General features: G+C 40.1%; 7 protein-coding genes across 7 annotated transcripts; 3 read left to right on the forward strand and 4 right to left on the reverse strand.

Moving 5' to 3' along the window:
- Positions 1 to 960: 960 nt before the first annotated feature.
- Positions 961 to 2,037, forward strand: CLUP02_02271 (uncharacterized protein; the record flags this gene model as incomplete). Its single annotated transcript, XM_049281303.1, has 3 exons — positions 961 to 1,250; positions 1,317 to 1,498; positions 1,565 to 2,037. The coding sequence occupies 3 exons, from the start codon at positions 961 to 963 to the stop codon at positions 2,035 to 2,037; spliced, it is 945 nt and encodes a 314-aa protein (XP_049137260.1).
- A 256-nt stretch (positions 2,038 to 2,293) lies between these two features.
- On the reverse strand, positions 2,294 to 3,276 carry CLUP02_02272 (uncharacterized protein; the record flags this gene model as incomplete). The annotated part of the gene is made up of 3 exons (XM_049281304.1): positions 2,294 to 2,345; positions 2,408 to 2,907; positions 2,968 to 3,276. 3 exons carry the CDS (start codon positions 3,274 to 3,276, stop codon positions 2,294 to 2,296), a joined length of 861 nt encoding a protein of 286 aa, XP_049137261.1.
- A 1,246-nt stretch (positions 3,277 to 4,522) lies between these two features.
- On the forward strand, positions 4,523 to 13,107 carry CLUP02_02273 (uncharacterized protein; the record flags this gene model as incomplete). The annotated part of the gene is made up of 2 exons (XM_049281305.1): positions 4,523 to 5,285; positions 12,827 to 13,107. 2 exons carry the CDS (start codon positions 4,523 to 4,525, stop codon positions 13,105 to 13,107), a joined length of 1,044 nt encoding a protein of 347 aa, XP_049137262.1.
- A 314-nt stretch (positions 13,108 to 13,421) lies between these two features.
- On the reverse strand, positions 13,422 to 14,056 carry CLUP02_02274 (p-hydroxylaminobenzoate lyase; the record flags this gene model as incomplete). The annotated part of the gene is made up of 2 exons (XM_049281306.1): positions 13,422 to 13,884; positions 13,953 to 14,056. The coding sequence occupies 2 exons, from the start codon at positions 14,054 to 14,056 to the stop codon at positions 13,422 to 13,424; spliced, it is 567 nt and encodes a 188-aa protein (XP_049137263.1).
- Positions 14,057 to 15,807: 1,751 nt separating this feature from the next.
- CLUP02_02275 (uncharacterized protein) lies at positions 15,808 to 17,220 on the forward strand (the record flags this gene model as incomplete). The annotated part of the gene is made up of 1 exon (XM_049281307.1): positions 15,808 to 17,220. One exon carries the CDS (start codon positions 15,808 to 15,810, stop codon positions 17,218 to 17,220), a length of 1,413 nt encoding a protein of 470 aa, XP_049137264.1.
- A 172-nt stretch (positions 17,221 to 17,392) lies between these two features.
- CLUP02_02276 (uncharacterized protein) lies at positions 17,393 to 20,760 on the reverse strand (the record flags this gene model as incomplete). Its single annotated transcript, XM_049281308.1, has 5 exons — positions 17,393 to 17,426; positions 17,525 to 17,918; positions 19,827 to 20,129; positions 20,202 to 20,511; positions 20,749 to 20,760. 5 exons carry the CDS (start codon positions 20,758 to 20,760, stop codon positions 17,393 to 17,395), a joined length of 1,053 nt encoding a protein of 350 aa, XP_049137265.1.
- Positions 20,761 to 21,050: 290 nt separating this feature from the next.
- CLUP02_02277 (aldo/keto reductase) lies at positions 21,051 to 22,227 on the reverse strand (the record flags this gene model as incomplete). The annotated part of the gene is made up of 4 exons (XM_049281309.1): positions 21,051 to 21,411; positions 21,485 to 22,013; positions 22,075 to 22,113; positions 22,185 to 22,227. 4 exons carry the CDS (start codon positions 22,225 to 22,227, stop codon positions 21,051 to 21,053), a joined length of 972 nt encoding a protein of 323 aa, XP_049137266.1.
- Between the last annotated feature and the right edge of the window lie 439 nt (positions 22,228 to 22,666).

Raw genomic sequence — 22,666 nt, forward strand, 5'->3', positions numbered from 1 at the left:
GCGAGCCGAGTTCGAAGCCGCCCAATCATGAGGTGCCGGGCAAGCGATTTTGGAAAGGAAAGGAAATTGGGTTGATACGCGATGCTTCCATGCCATCCCTAGTCCACGTACCTGCGTTAATTGCTGTTGTCAGTCCGAAAGGTTTTCGACCGAGCTACTTCGCTTTCTATGAGTAATAGTAAAGACGTTGAAGGAAAGGCAATGGGGAACACCAACGCTTCCATTTACCTACGCTCAGTGGAAGAAGAAAGTGGACACTGAATATAACGGGCTTGACGCGAATAGAGGAGCCGGATTGAGTTCCAACAAGTTACTGGACAGAGACTAGTAATGAATGACTTTCTTATTGGAGCCGCATATTGAAGTCCCATAATCCTAACAGATACCTACGGACGGGGATGAACAACGACATTCGTATGTGGAGTAGAGTTCGATAAGGTATTAGTCATATCAGGTAAGGTAGATCATCAGCAGAGTCCCGAAAATTCACTAGCTTGGGCTGACTAGCCTTTGTGTCGTAAGCATAACTTGCACACTCCTGTCCTACTGCTGACGGTTGGTAGAAACGGCGCCGAATCAGATAGCTCCGATGGAGAACCGGCATCTCTGCTCAGCGGCTCAGAAAGGACCGTCTTGGCTCCAAAGCCCGAAGGCCGCAGCCCACTTTTAAGGCCGGACTCGAGGGTACTTCAGGCTTCACCCCGTGTCCGAAGGCCCCTTCTGCTGACACCGTAGGGTAAGACGAATGACGTAGTCTGATGCACTTTGCTCCTTGAGGATTATCGTTAGACTGAATTCTCCGCAATTGTCGTAAGCTTATGATGCTTATCACCACGTCCCCTGCGCTTCATTATGTTGTTCATTTATACCTCTTCAATTCCGTCAAACTCGCACAGACAACCTATCCTAACTTGTAGCTACACTGAAAACTAATCGACCCGGAACATATAAATCGACGAAATGCAGGAACCAAACGTTTGGCTTATCACGGGCACCACCTCGGGCATAGGGGCTGCCCTCGTGGAACAGTTCGCCGCAAGGGGCGACAAGGTCATTGCAACAGGTCGGAATGCGACGGCGAGGCTCGCAGACAAGAAGTCGGACAACGTCGTACCTTTCGACCTCGATGTAACCTCCCCGCTTGCAGATATCAAAGCCCAGGTGCAACAAGCTATCGAGGTCTTTGGGCACATCGACTTCGTCATTAGCAATGCCGGCTACTCTCTCCTGTCTTCAATTGAAGAAGCGGAGTAAGTACCTCCAAAACCTCATGTCATGTAGGAAACGAAGGGGCCCTACTAACGAACAGCTTGTAGCGAAGAATTTGTGCAGAAAATGTTCGACACCAACCTCTTTGGAGCAGTGAAGGTGGTTCAGGCAGCTCTTCCGCATTTTCGTGAAAGAAAATCAGGTACCTTTGGGTTTATCGGTGCTGGATTCGGCTGGGCATCTTTTCCATTTATGGCTCATTATGGCATGGCCAAAGGTGCACTCACAAGTAAGTGGCCCAAACCAGATGAGGGGGATCGAATGAAACAAGACGAAGAGTCTAATCATTGAGCAGTGTTTGTGGAGAGTCTCCAGAGGGAGACTGCTCATCTCGGTATCAAAGCCGTTATCTTCGAGCCCGGTGGTGTCAATACTGCCATAAACGACAAGAATGAAGACAAGCCTCAGTCTGAGGGATCTCCTCCTGGTTTCCCCACTATTGCAGACTACCAAGGCCTGTATGGTGAAGCTATGGGAAAAATCGCGACAGAAGTCTTCCCAAACCTCCCATCATCCGTGGACAAGCTACCGCCAGTCATTTGGGACGTGATCAAAGGGCAGGGCTTAGCAGCCAACAAGGCGTTCCCAATCAGGGTGCCGATTGGAGTTGACTCCGTTGAGGTCATCAGGCAAAAATGTCAAGAGCAGCTCCGTCTTTGCGACGAATGGGAGAAAGCTGCGTTGAGCACCGCTAGAGACGGAGTAACTCAGATCCCGAACGAGTACATGATGAAGAAGCTCTCTATTCTGGATATGACAAATTCTTGAGGTATTAGACGAAGATATTACCAAGAACATGTGTAGACTTGCTCTCTAAATGTTGCTTTCAAGACTTCGACCAGTGCCGATCACGCCCTATCCACATAGTGTTGTTTTCCGCAATACAAAATTCTGTGGTTCCGGTGAAGACCTGCAGTAATTATAGGCCTTCAGCCAGTCGACCAGACTGTATGAGGAGGTGTGTATGCTGCTCAACAGCGCCGAAGCATCAGGCTTACTAGAGGATCGGAGTGCTCAGGCACTTTTAGCGAATGCTTTCGGAGTGACGTAGAGTGCCGATATAGTAGGAAATCAAGCTGTCGAATGACTTGTGTTAGCGGAATTCGCGTTTTGGTTGGAGTTTCGTCGTGCAGCTCACCACATCAGAAATCCGCAGATAAGGCCGTAAGCCCGCAGGCTTGAATGGCGAATGATCGTCCTTAACCAGCTAATGCGAGGAGAACAAGCAACCCAATACGGGAGACGTGCATGTTTGGCTTGGTCAACGCTGCTGGGTAGCGAGATCTGCCGACCGTCGGAAGTGGGTGTTGTCTTGGATGAATCATGGGAAATATCCTCCTCAACTGGATTTTCCGTATCGCGCTTGTCGGAAGGGCTTGATGTGCCAGTGGAAAATCGTCCATCGGGAACAACTGTGATGTAGTACGAAGTCTTGTTTGTCACCGGTCGGATGTTGTTGATGATCGTTCCCTCGTTTATTTTGATCTTGACAGGCCCGTTGTACTGATTCTTGGCTGCGGAGCAAACATTGTTCGATGCGGTGTACGGATATGTAGACTCAGTTTGTCTTCCTGCAGCGTCGTAGTCCATCGTAGTTTTCGGTGGCATTGTCGGCGAATCGAACCACCCAGTTGTTCGCTTGACCAGTCAGTCGTCGTAATGACTCGGAGGTGGTGTGGTTAGCCTAGCTCAAGACACCCCAAGTTGGGAGAATTCACGGGAGACTAGGCAATCTTTCTGTTGTGGGAGGGCTGGGACCATGCCTGTGTGGCCATCGCTGCGGCAAAGTCGAAGCAAGGGCCGTCTGGTGCGAAGCGCCAAGTGGTGAGTGTCCAGGGGTCTGCCCAATGACAAAGAGTCTTGCATGCAGCAGGTAGGCAAAGCAATCTCGACGCGTCCGGTACCATTGTGAAAGAAGGAGGAGCAAACGCTTCTGTGTCGGGCACAAGGTACCCTGCATTCTGACCGCGGTAAGAAGATGTCGAGCGGAAGCGAGACGCGAAACATCGTTACAGACTTATAATCTCGCGTTGGTGCGGGTATCACTTTTCCCAGCGTGTTATCGATAATGTTGCAAGACATAGTACTTAGCACAATGAACTCCAACCCGCTTGCTGTTTCTCAAGTATCTTGTATGGAAAGAATTGATGAGTATGTGAGTCCCAAGACGATCTCACGTCTGATGCCCGAGATCAGCTTGATCGCAGCGCCTCGCAAACAGGGCTGCCAGCATACACGCATCGGGCACCATGCCCACCATCTTCTGTATAAGAGCAAGCCCAAGTCTCGCCCCCAATGTACAGCACACCAAACCCAAGCTTGATCGATCCTTTCAAGATTTTTGCATAGGGACATTCATTCGGAGCCTCGAAGAGTGTGAGTTTCTATGTAAATTGGGGAGGTTCTCAACTTCTCGTTATCCGGAAGCAACGCGAGTGGATCTCTATATTAAGCCGAGTGCTTTTTGGTACCAAAACATCACATATTCAAGTACCTTACCTTGGGTCTCAAGAGAATAGTCAAACGTCATGGATGTTAGTCTCCGTTAACTGTGGTGGCATCTTGACTCTGACGAGATAGAAAGGTTCCAGTCTCCAGATGACCAAAAACTGTCCACTAGTATTCAAGTACTCGCAATTCACGACAGTACAAGTCCATAGCTGAGCTAAAGCAGTGAGTACACCCATTCCATCTCCAAGATCTATGTTCTAATGGCGGTGAGAGGAAAGATTTGAATTTCCTCAGCACAAAAAAGCAGCAGCATGGCGACATTGCCTCTAGAGGCTGCTTTGAAACCAATGACATGGAATTCATCTTCTTGGTGAGGCTCTTCCAAAACCAATCGAACGAAGCCGTTCTATGGACTCAGCCCCCTTTTCCGGATAAACCCTGCCCGGTCTTGCATATCAGCCTTATTTCTTCCTACATCACAACGTGGAATGTATCTCTGTTCATCTTCAACATGTACAGAGTTCACCCATAGGCATGTCATGACTTCTTCACTACGCGGCCCCCAAGACAGAGACCGACTTGATCATCTCCTGCCACGTTATTGCAACCTTCATTCGGCGCATATGTCTGCCCGCATGTCTTCCGGCCACACCACTATGCTATCTTGAGATTCAAAGTGCAAGAATCTCTTGTGCGGACATATCTATTGGCTTGCCCTTCTCACCGCCTGGTGGTGATCAGTAGCCTTACCACAAAGCCTTGGAGTTGTTAGGCCTTGACTCACTTCCACGGTCTCTCAACCATGGCCGAAATCGTCGGAGTTGCGGCTGCTGCTAGCCAGCTTGCGGTATCTTGCTTTGCGATTCTCGAGCTCATGAAAAAGATAAAAGACGTGCCATCAGCCTTGAAAGATTATCAAACACATCTCCAAGAACTCTGTGATCTTTCCACCTCTATATCTCTCAATCCCCTTCTCCAGACCAAAGAGATTGGTTCACAGACTCTTTCGCTACAGGCGATTGTCAACCAATACGACATTGAGTCAATTTTAAGCAGAAGCCGTTTGTTACAATCCTTGGGATTTCTTCGCAAAGAGAGAGATCTGAAGAATACCTTGAATATTCTTGAAAGGCGCAAGTCCCACCTTTCTCTCATTATCCACAACATCGAGGCCAGCACACTCCACCAAATACAGTCAGACATACGTGTTATGGCAAACCGTCCCTTACGCAACAGGCAGGAGAGCCTTTTGCTTGGTCCTAAGCACGATGCTGCCGAATTCGAAAAACAAGCCGGTGGTTCATCATCCACAACGAGTGGTGATTCAGTCGCGCTTGTGAAGAGTTCGCATGGGCCTCAAGACTGGAAGCCTGCTTCTGCTTTTCATACCTACATGCACCCTCAAAGAATGACCAGCGAAGCCGAACAAAGCCACATCTCTGAGCAACATCAGGGCCATCCCCTTCCTACCGGCGACCGCCCTTCTTCTCAAGATTGGCCCCAACAGGAATTTCCCTTCGGAAGTGAAGTCCGAGGTCGTTCCATGTACTACAACTGCACGGCTGGTAAAGGCGTCAACTAAATAAACGGCGCGTACGTCGAGAACGACTTAAATCTGCTTGACTAGATGGCTATGTAGCGACCTGGACCTCACTTTAATTATACCTACTTTAGTAATGTTAGTATCCCTATTATAGGGTAGTTGGTTCGAACTATAGTTGACGAAGAGATTAATTAAACTATATGAATATTTGCGTAGTAAGTATAAAAAGGAGGTTTTAACCGTAAGTTAAGCTAGTTACGATAATTATAAATAGGGCCTCTAATTAGCCCCTGCGTAGTCGGCTATATATTACGGTTAAATTAAATTTCTAATTTAATATTAACTTTCTCTTTTTTTTATCGATTTAACTACTATAATTAGAAGTATAATTTAACCTCGGGCCCGTTTATTAAGTCGTCTCTTTTTCCCCCTTTTTTTTACTCTTTTTATATAACTTATCCTTCTATTTATATAGTAGCTTTTTTACTACTTATAAATTATTCTAATCCCTTATTTAGTACTACTTTTATAAAAGCGTTTGCGAGGTTATTTTTATTATTAATTTAATAAATCTCGAGTATTTTGCGCTTTTTATATAATTACTTAAGGGCTATAATATTAATTATAAGCCTCTTTTCTTTTATTATTCTTAATTTAATAAGGTATTTGTATAGCGAGTAGGAATTAGTATAAATAATTATTAGAATAAGTAAAAGGCTAATTTAATTAGTAATCTTCTTTAGCGTCGTTAAAATTATATAAGAGAGGTTAATATTATTAACTATATTATATACCTCTAATGCTAATATACTTCTTATTACCCACTTATTTTTAATTAACGAGTAATAGATTATATTACTATATATAGTAAATTTGCTCTTATTTATACTCTTATTAGCTAGGATAATAATATACCCTAATTACGAAGTAAAGTCGTTATTATTTATAAATAACTTATTAATAAAGACGTAAAGCTTACTAGTTATAAAGTTAATTAAGTAATAAACGAAACCTTAATTAAGATTCGTTTATTATTACTTAAGCCGCTTATTAAGTACTTCGACGTCTCGTTTAGTTAGATTTATAGCTTATATTACTTTAATATAATTAAAAGTTACCTTAGGCTAATAAATATTTATAATATATACCCCTTATATAAGCTTAGCCTTATACCGCTTTTTAATATTAGTTATATTTAAATCGACGAGGTTAATTTTCTTACCCTACCCCTTTTATTAAAAAATAACGGTTTCCCTTTTAATTATAAAAATCCCGCTATTAAATACTAGGGGGGTATTTATTATAAAGACCTTTTTTAGCTTCGCTACGAAGCCCGCTTTTTAAAGTTCTTTATCCTCTTTTTTTATAAAATTAATATCGAATAGGCCTAATATATCGTCGGTTTATATTTTAATAATTTTAAATTAATTACCTTCGTACTTTACGATTAATAAGCACGGGTCGTACGTAAAAGTAACTATTAATAGTTAATTAATATAAAAATCGTAATAAGTAGCCTATTAATAAGTACCCGATTCTACGAGCCTATATAGTAGCTTAAGTACTTTAATAATCGTGCTTTTTAAGTACTTATTAGCTATTTCTTTTAGTAAATAGGCTAGGATTTTCCTTATAAGCCCTATAGCTAGTTAGGTATAGGCCTAGGTAATATTACGGCTCTAAATCTCGTATCCCTTTTTCCGTAACGATATTATTAATACTATTATTAATCGTTAGCTATAGCGCTATATAGTAAGTAATTATATAAATAACGTCGCTTTTTTAACGTTACCGTACTCCTAAATTACGTATTTAGACTTCTCATATAGCTAGGGTATTCTTTTCTTTTTAATTTTACAAACTATTTATAATTTAAATATATAGAGGTTTATATATTTTTCTAGGTCGTATAAAATAAATTAATAGACCCCTCGATCGTAAAGAGTATTTACTTTAATAAGATTTAATCTTTTATACGGTTTTTTAATAGTTATAATTACGCCTTCTTTACGTAGTTTAACTACTAGCTTAAAATCGGCTTTCTCTTTTACTATATAAAAAGTATTAATTACCTCGTTATTAGTAATAAATTACTGCGTTAGGGCTTATTATCGTAGTCTTTTATAACGTCTTACTAGTAGTATTAGTACCTTTTTAATAATTTCCTCTTCCTCGTTATTTATTAATACTACTACGACGATTTCGTTAAGGATAATTTCCTATACCTCTACTATAAGTTATATAGTTTCCCCTAGCTTTTCTTCTTTTTATAAGTTAAAAATTACCTCGTTAAGATCTATATAATATAGTTTAACTATTATAATTAATACTTTAAGTAACTAGTTACGATCTCTCGTAACTATATAAGAGCGCTCGTTAATAAAAATTAACTTATATAGCCTAGCCTACTATTAAGTAATTTCGTATTATACTTATATATCTAAATTTAGTAATATATCTAAATTATCCCCTATATTGGGCCTATTACGTATAGTAATTACTTTATTAACTTATTTTTTTATACTTACCTCGCGTAGTACCCGTATTATTTTTTTAATTACTTAGGCTCGTTAGCTTATACTTAGTAATAATAGCGAGGCTAAGGTCGTTTTTAAATATACTCTAAATATTAATAACGTTAGTATAAGTCCGTTAGGCCCTATAATATTATTATAGTATTTAAGTACTATTTAGAGGTATTCGTCGTCGGTAGAATCCGGATTTTCTTTTTTAATAATTCTAAACGCCCTTTTTAATTATTAATATACCCTCTTTACTTTTTTAATATTATAATACGCTTTAATAAGTATAACTTTTAGCTATATACCGTAAGCCGTTGTATTATCCCTAAATTTTACTAACTTAAAATTAATATTAGCGTTAGTTTTAATACCGTTTAGCGGTCCTTAGTATATATCGATCTAGCTTTTTCGCAGGGCTATTTATATTATTTTTATTTATAAATCCTAGAGGAATTACCCTACTTAGAAAGATATAACTACGTCGATTATATATAGTACTAGCTAACTATTTAAATAGAAGATATTAATAACGATTTCCTAATTAAAGTTAAGCTTATTACGTAATTTAAATTTAAATTTACGTAAGCTCTGCGCATTTATTTAGTATTAATAATATACTTTTGTTAACTATTTTAGTGCCCCTATTTTAATATTATTATTACCTAATTACTTTAAGAGGTTATATAGCCTCGTAACTAACGGGTACCTAAATCTTTAGTATAGTTTTCTAAGCTTATTTTCCGTTAAGTAATTAATTAACTTTATATCGTTAATAAGCTTTATAAACGTATACCCCTATTATTGTTTAACTATTTTAAAGTACTTATTACTAAAGATTTTATTCCTCGTATTATTAAATATAATACTTAGTCGATTTATATCTTTTAAATATAAGAGAAATAGGGTATTAATAAGTAAAATATAAAAAGTTATCGTTCCGAAGTATATCTCTATTTTTATTATACTTAGGGTAACGATTTCTTTACCTAGGCTTAAACTAATTTTTATAATACCCGCCGTTAACGTATTAAGTATTACTAGCGCGATTTTTTATAGTACTTAGAATTACACTTTTTTTTTAGTTAACTATTATAATACTTCAGTATTTAGGATAATCTTATAAAAGTTATTTAGGCTATACCTTTTACTTATATAAAATACTTATACGAGCTTAATATTTAAGAGATCTAAGTAGTATAAAAAGGACCCCTCTAGCTACTCCTAGATTTGTTTAGTACTATATTCTTTTTTTTTAAATATTAAAAGAGATAGCGTCTTCTCCTTAATTATTAAGAGAATAGGCTTTAGCCTTATTAAATTTGCCCTTTTAGCCTCTTTTATATCTGTTATTTAAGGGACCTTTCCTTATTATTTATAAATAAAAGCCTACTTATTAAAAACTTTTATTACCCTTTATTCGTTTAGCTTTATATATTTTCTAAAGGCTAACGGGGCGAAAAAGGAGTAGTTAATATTATTAATTTTATTATAATTTAATTTATTAATATAGGGGGTAAGATCTTCTTTATCTTCCGAATTTCTTATGGGGGGTATATATTTTAGGCCGCTATTTTAGCTATTATTACTAAGTTCTATACCCCCGGATCTGCCCTTATATATAATAAAGAATTAGTTAAACTAACGAGGGCTAGTTTTACTATTTACTACCCTCGACTTTTTATACTATTCGTACGATTTAGTATACTCTTTCTTAGAGTAATTACTTAATTAATATCTATCCTTTTTATAAATATAATATTACCTTTTTTATTACCCTATTTATAAGTTAAATTTTTATTTATTTAATAAATCTAGGCCTCTTTACTAGCGATTATTATATCTAGCCTCTTTTTTTTTTTTTATACGTTCGATCGACTTAATATTATTAATAAGGGCTATTATATACCTAGAGGTAGGTTTAGCGCGGTATTTTTATTTTAATATTTTAATATTAAAGCTAGATCTTAGCCTCGAGTAGAGCGTTTCGTAGTTTTCGGGTACTTAGTATAGGGTTATTTTTACCTCTAATATACGCTAAACTATAATATAAAAATATCTAACTTTCTACTTATTTATCCCCTTATTTAGCTAGGTTTTTACTAACTTATCGATTTAATTAATAAGCTCTTTAAGGATCTCTATTTATAATTTACTTTTTATTATCCTAGTTATAGATATAAAAGAAATCGCTCGTAGCTTAAATAAAAGCTTTAAGTTCTTATCGTAGGTTTTAAAGTAGCTTCGGATTGCGTTAATTATATTAAAAAAGTCGTTTTAATTAAGATTACGTACCGCTTTATAATAATAATTAGAGGCTTTATTTATAAATATAATATTAATTACTAAATGGTATTAGTATTCCCTAATTCCGACTTTTTTATAATAATTATAAAATATCGTTAGGGTTTTTTATAAGACCTTATACTTCCCCCTAGAGTATAATTTCTCCTTTAGAAAGATCTTTTTAAGGTCTATAAATTGCCTCGTATTTATTATTAGATTTTCGGTATTTATATATAATCCCTACGTCGCTACGTATTATTAATAACTTCGGGTCGTTTACTTCTTTTTTTATTAACTAATTAGTACTAAATTTTGCGTTAATAACGGTAATAAGTTATAGATCGAAATAAGTAAAATTATCGATTATCGTATTTCTAATACTATATTTTACCCCGGTATATCCTTTTATAATAATAAATTTCCGTTAGTAATTATAAAAAGGAAATCTAGGTCGTTTACCCTTTTTTTAAATTCGTTAAAGCGATTATACGCTTTATTAACCTAGGCCTAGTTCTATAATACGAATTCCTCCTCTATAATTATCGCTACTAAAATTTTGTATAGCTTTTATAATTATAATTACGTTAATAATACCCCTCGCTTATAAAAGAATTTATTAATTATTTTTATAATTCCTAAGTTTATACTCGCGAACTATTTATTTAGTTAGTAATTAAGGTCGTTTACGATTTTATAAAATAAGGGTTACCCCTATAGCCCCTTTTTTTATAAACCTTAGTTAAATAGATTAATACCGCGTTAATTTACTTATTATTAAGCTAATTTGCGATTTTATATATCTACGTCCCTTAATAGTCCGGGTTAATATTTACTTATTTATAAGGGATTAGGATTCTATTTAGGATCGGGTTTCGTCCTCTTCTTTTTTATTTTAACTTACTAAGGGTCGTGCTCTAGCTTATACTCGTATTAGTAGTTACTAATATATTTAATTTTAATAAGGATATATTTAATCCGCGCACTAATTATAATAAATCCGTACTTTTACTACCTAACGAATTTATCGAGGTCTAAGAGATTCCCGCTTTTTCTTATTATCTTACTATTACTCTCGTTTTTATTATTTTTAATAATTACTATTACCTTTTTAAATTACTAGTTATTATACTTATTAAGATCCTCTTTTTTATTTAATATAAAAGGGTAGGTTTTAATAGTTCCTTTTTATAATAATAGTAATAGACGTTTATATTATTATAAAAAGATATAGTAATTAGTCTCGGGATCTTTATTAGTTACCGATTTCCGCTATCTCGTATATTTTTAGCTTTTTAAGCCTCGTACTTTCTATAATCTTTAAATAGCTTCTTTCCTTAACTTACCTTTTCTAAAATAGTATTTTATAAAAATAGTTAAAAATAAACGCTAAGCGGCTCGTAAAAGAGCTATATAAGTTATTAAAAACTATATAGGCCGTTAAGTATGGTTAACGAAGTTAAGCCCTCTTTTTTATAAAATCGTATATTTTAAGGACTTATTAAAAATGCTTACTTATTACTCGTACGTAATAGGGTTAGATACTTTAGAGATTTTATTTTTTACGGCCTCTTAATACCCTATTTTATATTTTTTAAGTAGTCTTTTTCGTAATTTAATTACGGTTAGGTAATTATTACTTACTAGCGATCCCTTTTATTACTTAGTTAATTTTTTAAAATTAGTAATCTCGCGCCGGGAGCTAATATAAAAAAAAGCCTTTAAGTAGCTTTTTAGAGGATTCTTTTTTTTCCCCCTTAAATCCTCGTCTTTTTAACCTTTTTTTAAGCTAATAATAACTTTAATAAAAGGTCGTAGGACTATTTTAAAGTAGCCGCCTTTTTCTTAAGTTAACTTTTAAAATCCGTAATACTCTTAACTTAATATTATTAGGACCTCTAAATCCCCTCCTTTTTTATTAAACTATCCCCTATATTATATTCTTAAATAATACCTAGGGGGTAGTTAAGAGAGCTACGAAAAGGTTATTTAGATCGCGGGCTTAAAGTTATATTTATAAAATCTTCATAATAATAAACTTTTTTATATATTATAAATCTCTTAGCTTAATAACTCCTATAGGGTTACTTTTATTATTAAGTAAGAATATTTATATTTAGAAATCCCTTTTTTTAATTACGCGGTATTTTTTTATATTATATTATTAAGCTCGTTCGTTATGCTAATTAATTAAGTAAGTAGTCGTTATATAAATATTTTTTTTTATTAATTTAACTAGTTAATTTCTAATTACGGGCCGGCTATAGAAAAGTTATTTAATAAAAAAGCTACTCGGGGCGATAGTAAAAGGCTAGTTATTTAAGTAATTCCGTTAATTAACGTAGTTTAATATAATAAACGTCGACTTTTTATAAGTAGTAAAGGGCTACGATTACTTAATTCTATATAATATTCGAGAATTACCTCTTTTTTTATTTACTTTTATAAGGTTAATTAGTATAAATTTCTTATTTTATATAGTATTAAGAGGTCGTTTTTTTTACGTAGCGAGATACCTTATTAATCTATAATAATAGAATTTAATTACTAATTAGTATTAATATCTTTATTATAGGGTAGTTAGTTCGAACCGTAGTTAACGAAGAGATTAATTAAACTATATAAATATTTGCGTAGTAGGTATAAAAAGGAGGTTTTAACCGTAGGTTAGGCTAGCTACGATAATTATAAATAGGGCCCCTAATTAGCCCCTGCGTAGTCGGCTATATACCGCGGTCGAATTGGACTTCCAATCCGACAGGTAACGCAAACCCCACAGCTTCGTCTTATATGACTCAGCCCTCGAACTCTGCCGACAATGCACTCCTATTCATCAATTGTACAAAGTCTGGGCCTGGCGAACAAATCAACAATATCCACGCCACTTACGACCGCGATTTATGTGGGCTTCCGGTCTTGCATGCCTACTATTCCGGTTGCAACATGCTGTCAGGCCAAGGTCCTGTTCAGAATGGAACTGTGCAAAGGCAGATCAACGGCCCCAGTCTGAGGAGACTGAAAAAAGCTAATACCGAGGATTGAAAACTCTTGACTAATTGTGAGAGATTCAGAGATCCTGTGGTTCGACTGGGCTTTGTTTGATGGATTATGTTGAGATTTGTAACTTTCCTTAGCGTGTTACTTTTTTTGCTTTCTCGTGGTCTTTTCCGTGCAAAGCTCACTTTCTTTAACATGCCTCTTTCTAATCCTGTTATCCGCAAAGTTTCCACAATCCAAATACTGGACTAGAGCTGTGCCACTCCTTAGAATTACGTAGAAACCTCAAGTCATGCTTTCATGATCACATTCTAGCCTTGAACCGTCGACTTAATCATGCTCTGCTAATGTACTCATATCTACACCGATAGAGGCTGTGGGGCGCCCGGCTCAGCATTATAAGAGATTCGACCGGCAGGCAGAAAAAAAAGTGCTACCAAAGCTCCTTTTCGGACCTCAGGGAAGTGATGTGTTCCAGGTCTGGGGGATGTCCAGCCAGCACCCTGCCAGCCTTGCATTCCTTTGAGTTCTGCCGTAGAATCCAGCTTGATGACGCAGTTTATCTCGCCGTAAGGATGAGCGTGATATTGTCCTCTAAACTCAGTATCGCTATCCATGAATACAGTCGTGATGCTGAAGTATCTTGTCGCCGCCGAAGGAAGTGCGATCTTGCCCCGCCGGTATTTGCGTCCGTCAATCTCGGTCTGCGCTACCCATCCTTCTTCGAGACCCTGTTTGATATGGGAACAGAAGTCTTCGTAGTACTGATTGCCAGGTCCGAACTGCTGATTGAGTCGCGTCTCCAAGTCTTTACCGGGTGTTCTAGTGTAGTCGATGTGAGTTGGATGGATTGATTTCACATAAATCATGTGTTAGGTGAAACAACTTACAAATCTTGCACCTCATTCAAAAACTCGCAACACCGAGAGACAAACTTCGCCGCCGTCGGCCATTGCGACACATCCAGCACCTCAGCTGTATCTGTCTTCTCCATTTTGAAGAACGCAGATAGGGAGGTGGAGTTGATGGTGAACAGGTGTATTTTGGGGGGAAAATGGCTAAGCCAAGATAGTTTTGTCGGTAGTTGAAGCCGGAATGCCACATGGTGCGGGGAAGAGGAGTCGCTTAGATCTCGTCGGTCACGCCTACACGGCTTCCTAGCGTGTTGATGACGGAAGCGATCGTTCAAAGTAAGCGTTCACGTGGCGCTCTTGTAGTTGAATGTTTGGACCCGACATCCAAGCCAAAGAAAGATAATTGTCCCTGGAAATTCGAACAACAATCGAAGAGTCGCGTATAATCATAGAACCGCGTACCGTTGCATCTCCGCAAGCATTTCCGACAGCGATGAGATTGCCATCTCCATTCAACTGAAAGCAGCCGTAGTAAACCCCATGCTGCTGTTGCTCGCCTGGCGTCTCCGCTGAAGCATTTCCAACAACCCCTAAATAGCGAATGAGATTTGAATTGTGCAGTATAATTTCTTGTGATCAGGGAAAGGGTTAAGTAATAGATAGCAGGTGAGACTTGGGCAAGGTACGTTATGAAACGCCGTAGATGTCAATTTTGATACTGCAATACCTCAATTCTTCTCAGGTTGCCTACTTAAAATATGACTCGCTGGTAATGAGAACATACAAAAGTCATCCTTCATAACCTATATGTCTATTAAGGCACGTACAAGAACAGAATTGGAGTTTTTTCCGCTGCTTAACTCATTTGTATCAAACGATTTGATGAGCGCCTTTCATTACGTGACTTAGGCGCCGTTCTGGCCATTTGATACATTAAGGGCCAATAGGTTCGGGAAGATGATGTAGCAGTCCAGCGAAGAAAACACAGGAGAGGTACGCCATACAAAGCGATTTCTGATTGACAGGGCTACCTACTGCATCGTAAGATCGAGGGAATACACAAGTTTGGGAAATATAAGTTCAGGATACCAGACGCATTGGTTGTGGCAAATACCATGCTTCCGGCTCGAGATACTTCCAAAGGATCATCGGTTCATTCAATCTAAGGTACGCAAAGAACCTAAGGATGCAATGCCATACAACATGATGTGCATGACCTTGTTTGCCAGGGCCGGCCGATCAGAAGCTGATATCTTTGAGGGTGGAGTAGCACCGCATCACTGGGAACAGATGCCGGTGGGAGGCCGATATAATCATAGCTTGGCGGGGTGAAATGCATGCCAGCTTGACAGAAGTCTCCGAAGTCCGCCTCTCATAATTGGAGGCATACAGAAGATCAGACGGAATGGGTCGGAAACGTTCCGAGAATGAATGCGACTGGGAACATCCGATTTTCAAGCTGAAAGCAACTCAAGAGTGTTTATCGACAAACGTTTAGCTGAGGCGATTACCATGGTTCCGGGCTTGGACTGGACCCCGATCACAATTAGGGATGGATGCGCTGCAACGGGGGGCGGGTGATCCATCCCAAAAGGGGAAGTTGTATGCGACACTGGGGCGACTACCAAGCTTGCCTCGCACGTATGCTTAATATGACTGCTCAACAACCTGGGCTCGTAGTATTGTGTAGGTAAAGCGTGGAATTAAGGTTCAAGATCAATGAGTCCAACTCCTGTAATCATATCTATGGTCGATAATCAGATAATGAGATGAACCCCCTTTCCGTCCTCGATCTTGTATAAAGACCCGGTGCTGGTAGCGATCATAACTCCCTTCCGTTCCTCATCCAGCAGGGTTGCGTTTCTTTCCAACTCAAGATCATCCCGGCAAAATGAAGTCTTTCGTAGCTGTTGCTGCTGCCTTTGTTGGCATCGTCTCTGCACTCGACCCCATCTGCGATGCCGAATGCCAGAAGGGCTGCGACGCAGCCTGCCAAACCGCCATCCAAACCACCTACGAAGCTGAAGCTTCCCTGTGGGTAAGCGACATCGTGTCCGACCCGTTCTACTCTACGCCTTCCAACTTCACCGGTGCCAAGCCTGGTGACATCCTGCTGTGGGAGAACGTGCCCGCTGCGCAGCTCTCTTCCAACTGGACTATCCCCGCGAGTCTGTCATTGTCAAGGGTCCTCTATGTAACCGAAGACATTGACCGCAAGCCGATCCCCGCATCCGCTTGGGTTCTCCTGCCTTTCTCCAATCCATTCGCCAAGCCCGGTGCTACAGCCGAAGAGAACAAGCTGCGCACCGTTGTCTGGACCCACGGAACTGCCGGTCGTAGCCGCTTGTGTGCCCCCACCAGCAACAAGGGTCTGTACTACGACTGGAAAGCCCCTTTCATCCTCGCCGAATCTGGCTATGCTGTCATCGCTCCCGACTATGCTGGTCAGGGTTCCGACATTCCCCAGGGCTTCATGTACGAGTCTGGCTGGCTCCACGTTGCTGATGTCGCATACTCTCTCGTTGCCGCGAGAAAGGCAATCGGCGACCTTTTGGGACAGAAGTGGGTGGTCTATGGTCACAGCGAAGGTGGTATGACGGCATGGAGAACCAACGAGCGTCTGGCTCAGCCTGACCAAGAAGCTCTTTTGGAGGCCGGCGAGTTTATCGGCTCCGTGGCTGCCGCCCCTGCTTTGCGGCCGCAGAAGTTGATCCCTGCCTCTCTCGCGCTTGCTCAAGGAAAGGCTGCCCACGACCCCTTCTCGGTTTACTTCCTCCAGTCTCTGTCTCTGCTCTTCCCCGACCAGATCAAGGTTGCGGACTACCTTGGGGAGATTCCTCTGCAGCGTCTGGGTGCCCTCGACAAGTCATGTTTCACGTCTGGCTTCGCTATCGTCGGTGATTTCACCCCGGAGCAACTCTACAAGAACACAAGCTGGTTGACGCTTCCTATCGTCGACGAATGGGCAGCTCGATACAACGGCCAAGGCCCGCACTCTATCGCGGCGCCAATGTTGGTCATTTCGGGCGAGACCGACACGATCACGCCTAACAACCTTACACTCGATGACTTCAACCAGACTTGCACCTCATTCCCTGAGAGCCCTGTTCATGCAAGAGTTTACCCGAGCATGGGTCACGGCCAGGTTCTGGAGGCGGCGAGAGCTGACATTGCTGCATGGATTGGGGCGAGATTTGAGGGAGTCCCGGTCGAAAAGACGTGTGTGAAGGAGGAGGTTAAGCCTCTGACGGACAGATATGCTATTGGAGAACTTTTCTGGCATGCGACTCTCCAGCCCTTCTAAGGGGGTATTCAAGGAGGTCCAATCAATGAGTGTAGACTCCTTCACGGGAAGTCATTCAACCGCCTTATTATTCTCATATTTGTTGAGCTTTCTTGGAAGTCATGCGTGTCAATCACTTGCCATTGGATTATGGGAGAACTATACTTGATCCAGACTGAAACCTTGCTCAAAATCATTGAAGCAGTACAAATTTCTTGTCCGCGCCTCTTGAACTTGCAACTTCATGTATTCTACCTCTACATGTACCCAAACAAGCCCACTTGGTGAAATGACGTATCCTACTCCGATGCCACATCGTCATCACGGGTTGAGATTGAAGTTCAACTTCTTCTCGCCTCTTTTCTCACGCCAGTAATTCGTGCCTTCTAGCAACTCCGGGCAGCCTCGAACCATCCAGCCCCATTTTCGCAGAAACGCGACGTTGACTTCCCAACCGCGGGGATCCCAAGACTCGCCCCAGACTATCATACGCGGTCGCTCGACGCCGTCTTTTTTGTCATCGAGATGGAAAATGTCGAGGCAAAAGTCGTCTTCGTCAAAGAACCCGAGCTCTTCGGCCCGAATTCCGGCTTCTCTTAGTGACGGGAACGGGAAGACGTCAAGAAAAGGGTGATGTGTAATCTTTTTCTGCGCTTCCGTTGGACGTAAATATGGAGGCCACGAGAGCTCTTGTCGAGAATAGCAGGGAAGGTCTGGGCCTTAGAGATTAAGTCGACCCACCCCCTTTTAGCCACCCCCCCCTTTTGGCCACCCTATCAAAATATAGTATTAAAACATCGCTACTAACTATACTTAATTAATTAACTATCTTCTACTACTATAATAATATAATTCTTATTCTCCCTAGGTAATTCGACCCCTACGAGTTAACTAGGACTAACTAAACGGTTATTAAAGTCTTCCTAAGCTCTCTATATATCTTAAATATTTATAAACTTAGTATTTAGGTCTATTAATATACTCTTCTTTTTTTATAGCCTTAATTAGTTAACTTTAGCTTTTAGAACTTAAATATAGTACTAAGATACTACTAAATAGTAGGCCTACTCGCTAAATACTTTTTTTACTTTTTTAAATAGTAGTTATTAAGTGTTATAGTCTAGACTAAGCTTTATAAATAACTTTAACTAATCACAGAGCTCGCTAGCTTTTTTAAATATTAATTAGTTAATAATAAACGTTACTAATACTTAGTTAATAGTTTTTTTAGTATTACTAATTACTTACTTAGTATTTACGGTCTTTTTAGTTAGTATAATTAGGTTAGGTAGGACTATTAAATTAGTAAGTAGTCTGGCTATATTAAGGGGATATAGTTTAGTTACTTTTTACTTATTTCGTATATTTAACGACGTTAAACTAGCTAAACGAGCTTTTTAGTAATAGCTTAAGAAGTACCGCTTTTTAATAATAATAGAATTGTTTACTATGTCCTCCTTACTAAGCTCTTTTTTATACTTAGACTTAATAAGTTTAAAGATAGTTATATTTAACGGCTAAAAGATATAGGAAGTATATAATAATAAGAATAGTAAGTAGACGTTATTTTTATAATATTCTTATATAAATTCTGTTATTATATAACTCCTATAGCTATTTAGAACTAATAATCGAGGCTTATTAAGTATACTAAGCCCCCTAAGGGGGGGGGTCTTAGTCTATAATAAGAATATTATTTTTAACTACTTAAGGGTAGTCTTATTAGTCGTCTAGCTATTATTTATTATTATAAACTCTTAACTAATATAAGGGTTAAGTTTAAATAGAAATTACTACTATTATACTAACTTTCCTTTATATATAACTAGTAGTTTAATAGCTTAATTATTAGTAGAGATATATTTAATTATAAATACTTAAGTATACGAACTAAGCTTTTTTTTTTATATTACTATAGTCTCTACCTTATTTAAAACTAGGCTATTAAATCCTTTACTCTTTAAGATACTAGTCTTATTTATATTATACTTATTAACTTATTTAATATTACTAATCTCTAGTATATTAAGTAATCTAAATTATAACTTAATTATATTAGTAATAGCCCTATTTAGACGCCTCGAATTAATAATACGACTTCTCTAGACCTTAATTAATAAGTTCCTTTTTAAAAAAGCGTTTATTTATCTCTTTTTAAGAGGATTTATATCCCCTTAGGATCTTAGAACTTACTTAACGAATTTTATAAGCTATTTATAAATTAGTATAATCCTTAGATTATATTAAATATAAACTTACTAAGCTAGTTAATCTTCTTACTATAGAGGAAGCCTTTAGAGGTCTACGAATACTATTACCCTCGTTTAATAGCCTTTTTTATAATTATAAAGAGTTAATTTTAGAACTCCGAACTTAATCGAGGCCCGATTAACTAAGAGACCTCTTTTAATAGCCTTAAGAGCCCGAATAACTTTATTTTCGGTATATAAGACTATTATATATCGATAAATAAGTATATAAAAAAGAATTATATTTGGACGATTTTTATAATTGTTGTGGTGGTTTGAAAATCGTGGGTAGGGTTTTAATGCGGTGGCTGGGATGGAGAAATGGGGTGGCCAAAAGGGGGTGGGTCGACTTATGTGGAGAAATGAACTCATCCTCACAGATGGAGTGTACGTTGAAGCCCAATATCTGCGTATTCCGCCAGAGCGCAGTGAGCAGGTTGAGCTTGACGAGGGCGCTTAGCTGTCGAGGAGCCGGGGTTCCCAGGGCATAATTTCTTCGTGCCTCCTGTGCGAGGATCATCAACTCGCTCCTCCTTTTGGGGCATGGCAGAAGCGAGTAGCCTTCATCTCCGGTGGTACCGTTTTGCAAACGGCCAGCTGATTCTGCTTCTGCTATGGTCTCGTTGATCACTCCCTCTAGTTGACTCATCTGACGAAAGACTTCCTGCTTCATTCTTCTACCTAGATGCAATCCATCCAGTTAGATGGCGTACAATGACTTGTGGAAAGCCAGGGAATTCGGGGCGGACTAACGACGTGCTCTTTGGTTAAGTCGATTTTGAAGTTTCCTCCGCTCTTTGCTTGACGTCAAGCCAGTCCAATCTTCTGACGACTCTAGGGCTTCACTTTGCGCTGGCAATTGTCCTAAAGATACAGGGACGATTTCTGACGTCGACGAAGATCCTGTCCTCGTCAATGATAGCTCCTCTTCCTGAGGTGACAAGTCCATCACGGCGGCTTCTACTGATTTTTGGCTGTTTAATCTTCTCGATATGGAGGGGAAATTTTTTCGCAAAAGGACGGGGAGGAGGCTGTGGTTGACTTTATGCTTTTCGCTGCGACGCTAGTGGTCCACTCCCCGATTCAGGCGGTGCTATGGCCAGGCATGGCTTGGCTTAGCTCACACAGCTGCTTTTTATCTTGAATGCGAGGCACTACGAGTGAGTCGGCCCGTCATTGAGCAGTTTGCTTTATTCCAACCTAGCTACTCGAGTGTTCAGTAATAGTCAGGAGTGATAATTGGCTTTTCATCTGTAGAGAAGGTAAAGATCCTCGGAAAGGTGTCTCATTGGGTAGGGACAGAGCTAGACATTCTGCGTAGGTACGTTAGTGCACCAGCACCTATAAGTTGGCTGCCTCCCCGGTTTTACTCTAACTCCGCTGACATGTAGAGTTATAGGCGCTTTCGGTGACGAATGCAGAGGCTTGGCTCTGCGTACAACGGGAGCAAACGACCCATACATTTGTAAGCGTACTGATACGATAATATGATTACGGACGAATAATGGATGTTGTTGAAGCAGCGGCAATGTATTATCCTTTAAGTGGGTTTATACTGAATTCTCGATGCTACCCAACAAAAGCGACTGACGGTCTGCTATCTCAAGCTAGCCAGTTGCCATTCTCGTCCTCGTAGCCCATATCGACGTAGGTCCAGCCCTGCTGGGTCATCACTCCATCGATCTCCATGTGCTGCACCGCAATTCCGTTGGAGAATCTCTCCTTCTTGATCGTCTTATGTGCCTCATTGATCTTGTTCATCTCCTCCTCGGTAAGGGTGACAAGGCGGATGTTCTCTTCAATCCGCTCCTTCTTGGCGCTCTTTGGGATGACGGCGATGCCGCGCTGGACGCACCAGGAGAGGGACACGACGCCTGCCGAGATACCATGTGCCTTGGCGATGCTGGTGAAGAGCTCGTGGTTGAGAATTTCATTCTGGGAAGGACGCGATCCACCCATTGTGCTGTCTCAATTAGCGCCCCGTCCATTTGTCCAACATGTCTTCGATCCTCGCTTAAAGGTATTAAAAAGCTCACCTCCAACTCGTGACCACAATGCCCTTCTCCTTGCAGTAAGGTACGAGGTTCAGGTTTGGGTTGAAAGCATGCAACTCAACCTGGTTAACGGCAGGCACGATAGTGGCCTCCTTGAGTAGCTCATCCATGACCTTAGGCATGAAGTTGCTGACGCCAATTGACCTGCACTTGGGGCCGACCAACTTCTCCATCGACTTCCAGGTCTCGATGAACGTTGGGCTCTCCCACTTCTTCAAGACCTTCTTCTCCGGTGCCGGAGTTGTGGCCCAGGGCCAGTGCATGAGGAACACGTCGATGTAGTCAAGGCCCATGGTGTCCAGTGAGATCTGCAGGGCCGTCGCGGGATCGTGATGCCACTCTCCCCAGAACTTGGTCACAACGGTGATCTCCTCACGAGGGACGCCGCTGTTGCGAATGGCCCTGCCCACAACGTCTTCGACGCCATAGAGCTGAGCGGTGTCGATGAGACGGTATCCGGAGTTGAGGGCGTGTATGACAGAATCTTCCATAGCCTTGGAGTCATCTGACCCTGGAGTGCCTTCAGGCTGTCAGACTCAGTGGGACGCGTTCGGTATGAGAGCTCTCCCTACCTTGCCATGTTCCCAGACCCACGGCGGGGAGTTCGAGGCCTGCAGAGAGTCGGTCAGCCCATGGGAACTCATGAGATGCGTGTCATTTTTCATGGCGATGAGTATCGTACCGTTGTTCAGCTTGAACGTCTTTGTGCAGATAGGAGGTGACATTGTAAATAGTGCTGTAGCTAATGTTGCTAGAGATAAGGGCAAGATGTACGAATCAATATCGAGGCTCTTGATCTGATTATCTGCCCGTTGCGATATTCGGTTCTCGACCGCCGGTTGCGGGACTTTTGTGCGGGGGAAGCTCTGAACAAAATTACGTCATGTCAACCAATTGAATTACATATGAAGTCGAAGCCACTCGTTTCGCCAGTATAAAGATTTATCCGTAACGATAAAAAAAGCATCGCATCGCGGCCAGAATTGTATCCCCTCGGCAATGCATACGGTGTATAAGTACCTAGGTAACGTGGAAAGACGGCAGTTTCGTGCGGTAACTGGGGGAAAAAATAACACGCGTTTTAGTGCGAATATTGAACGCAGAACCGAATGACCGGCTAGAATTCATGTTTTATTAAAATGTGAGCGCACAATTTATATGAAT

This window comes from Colletotrichum lupini, chromosome 1 (assembly GCF_023278565.1).
Source record: "Colletotrichum lupini chromosome 1, complete sequence".
NCBI lineage: Eukaryota > Fungi > Ascomycota > Sordariomycetes > Glomerellales > Glomerellaceae > Colletotrichum > Colletotrichum lupini.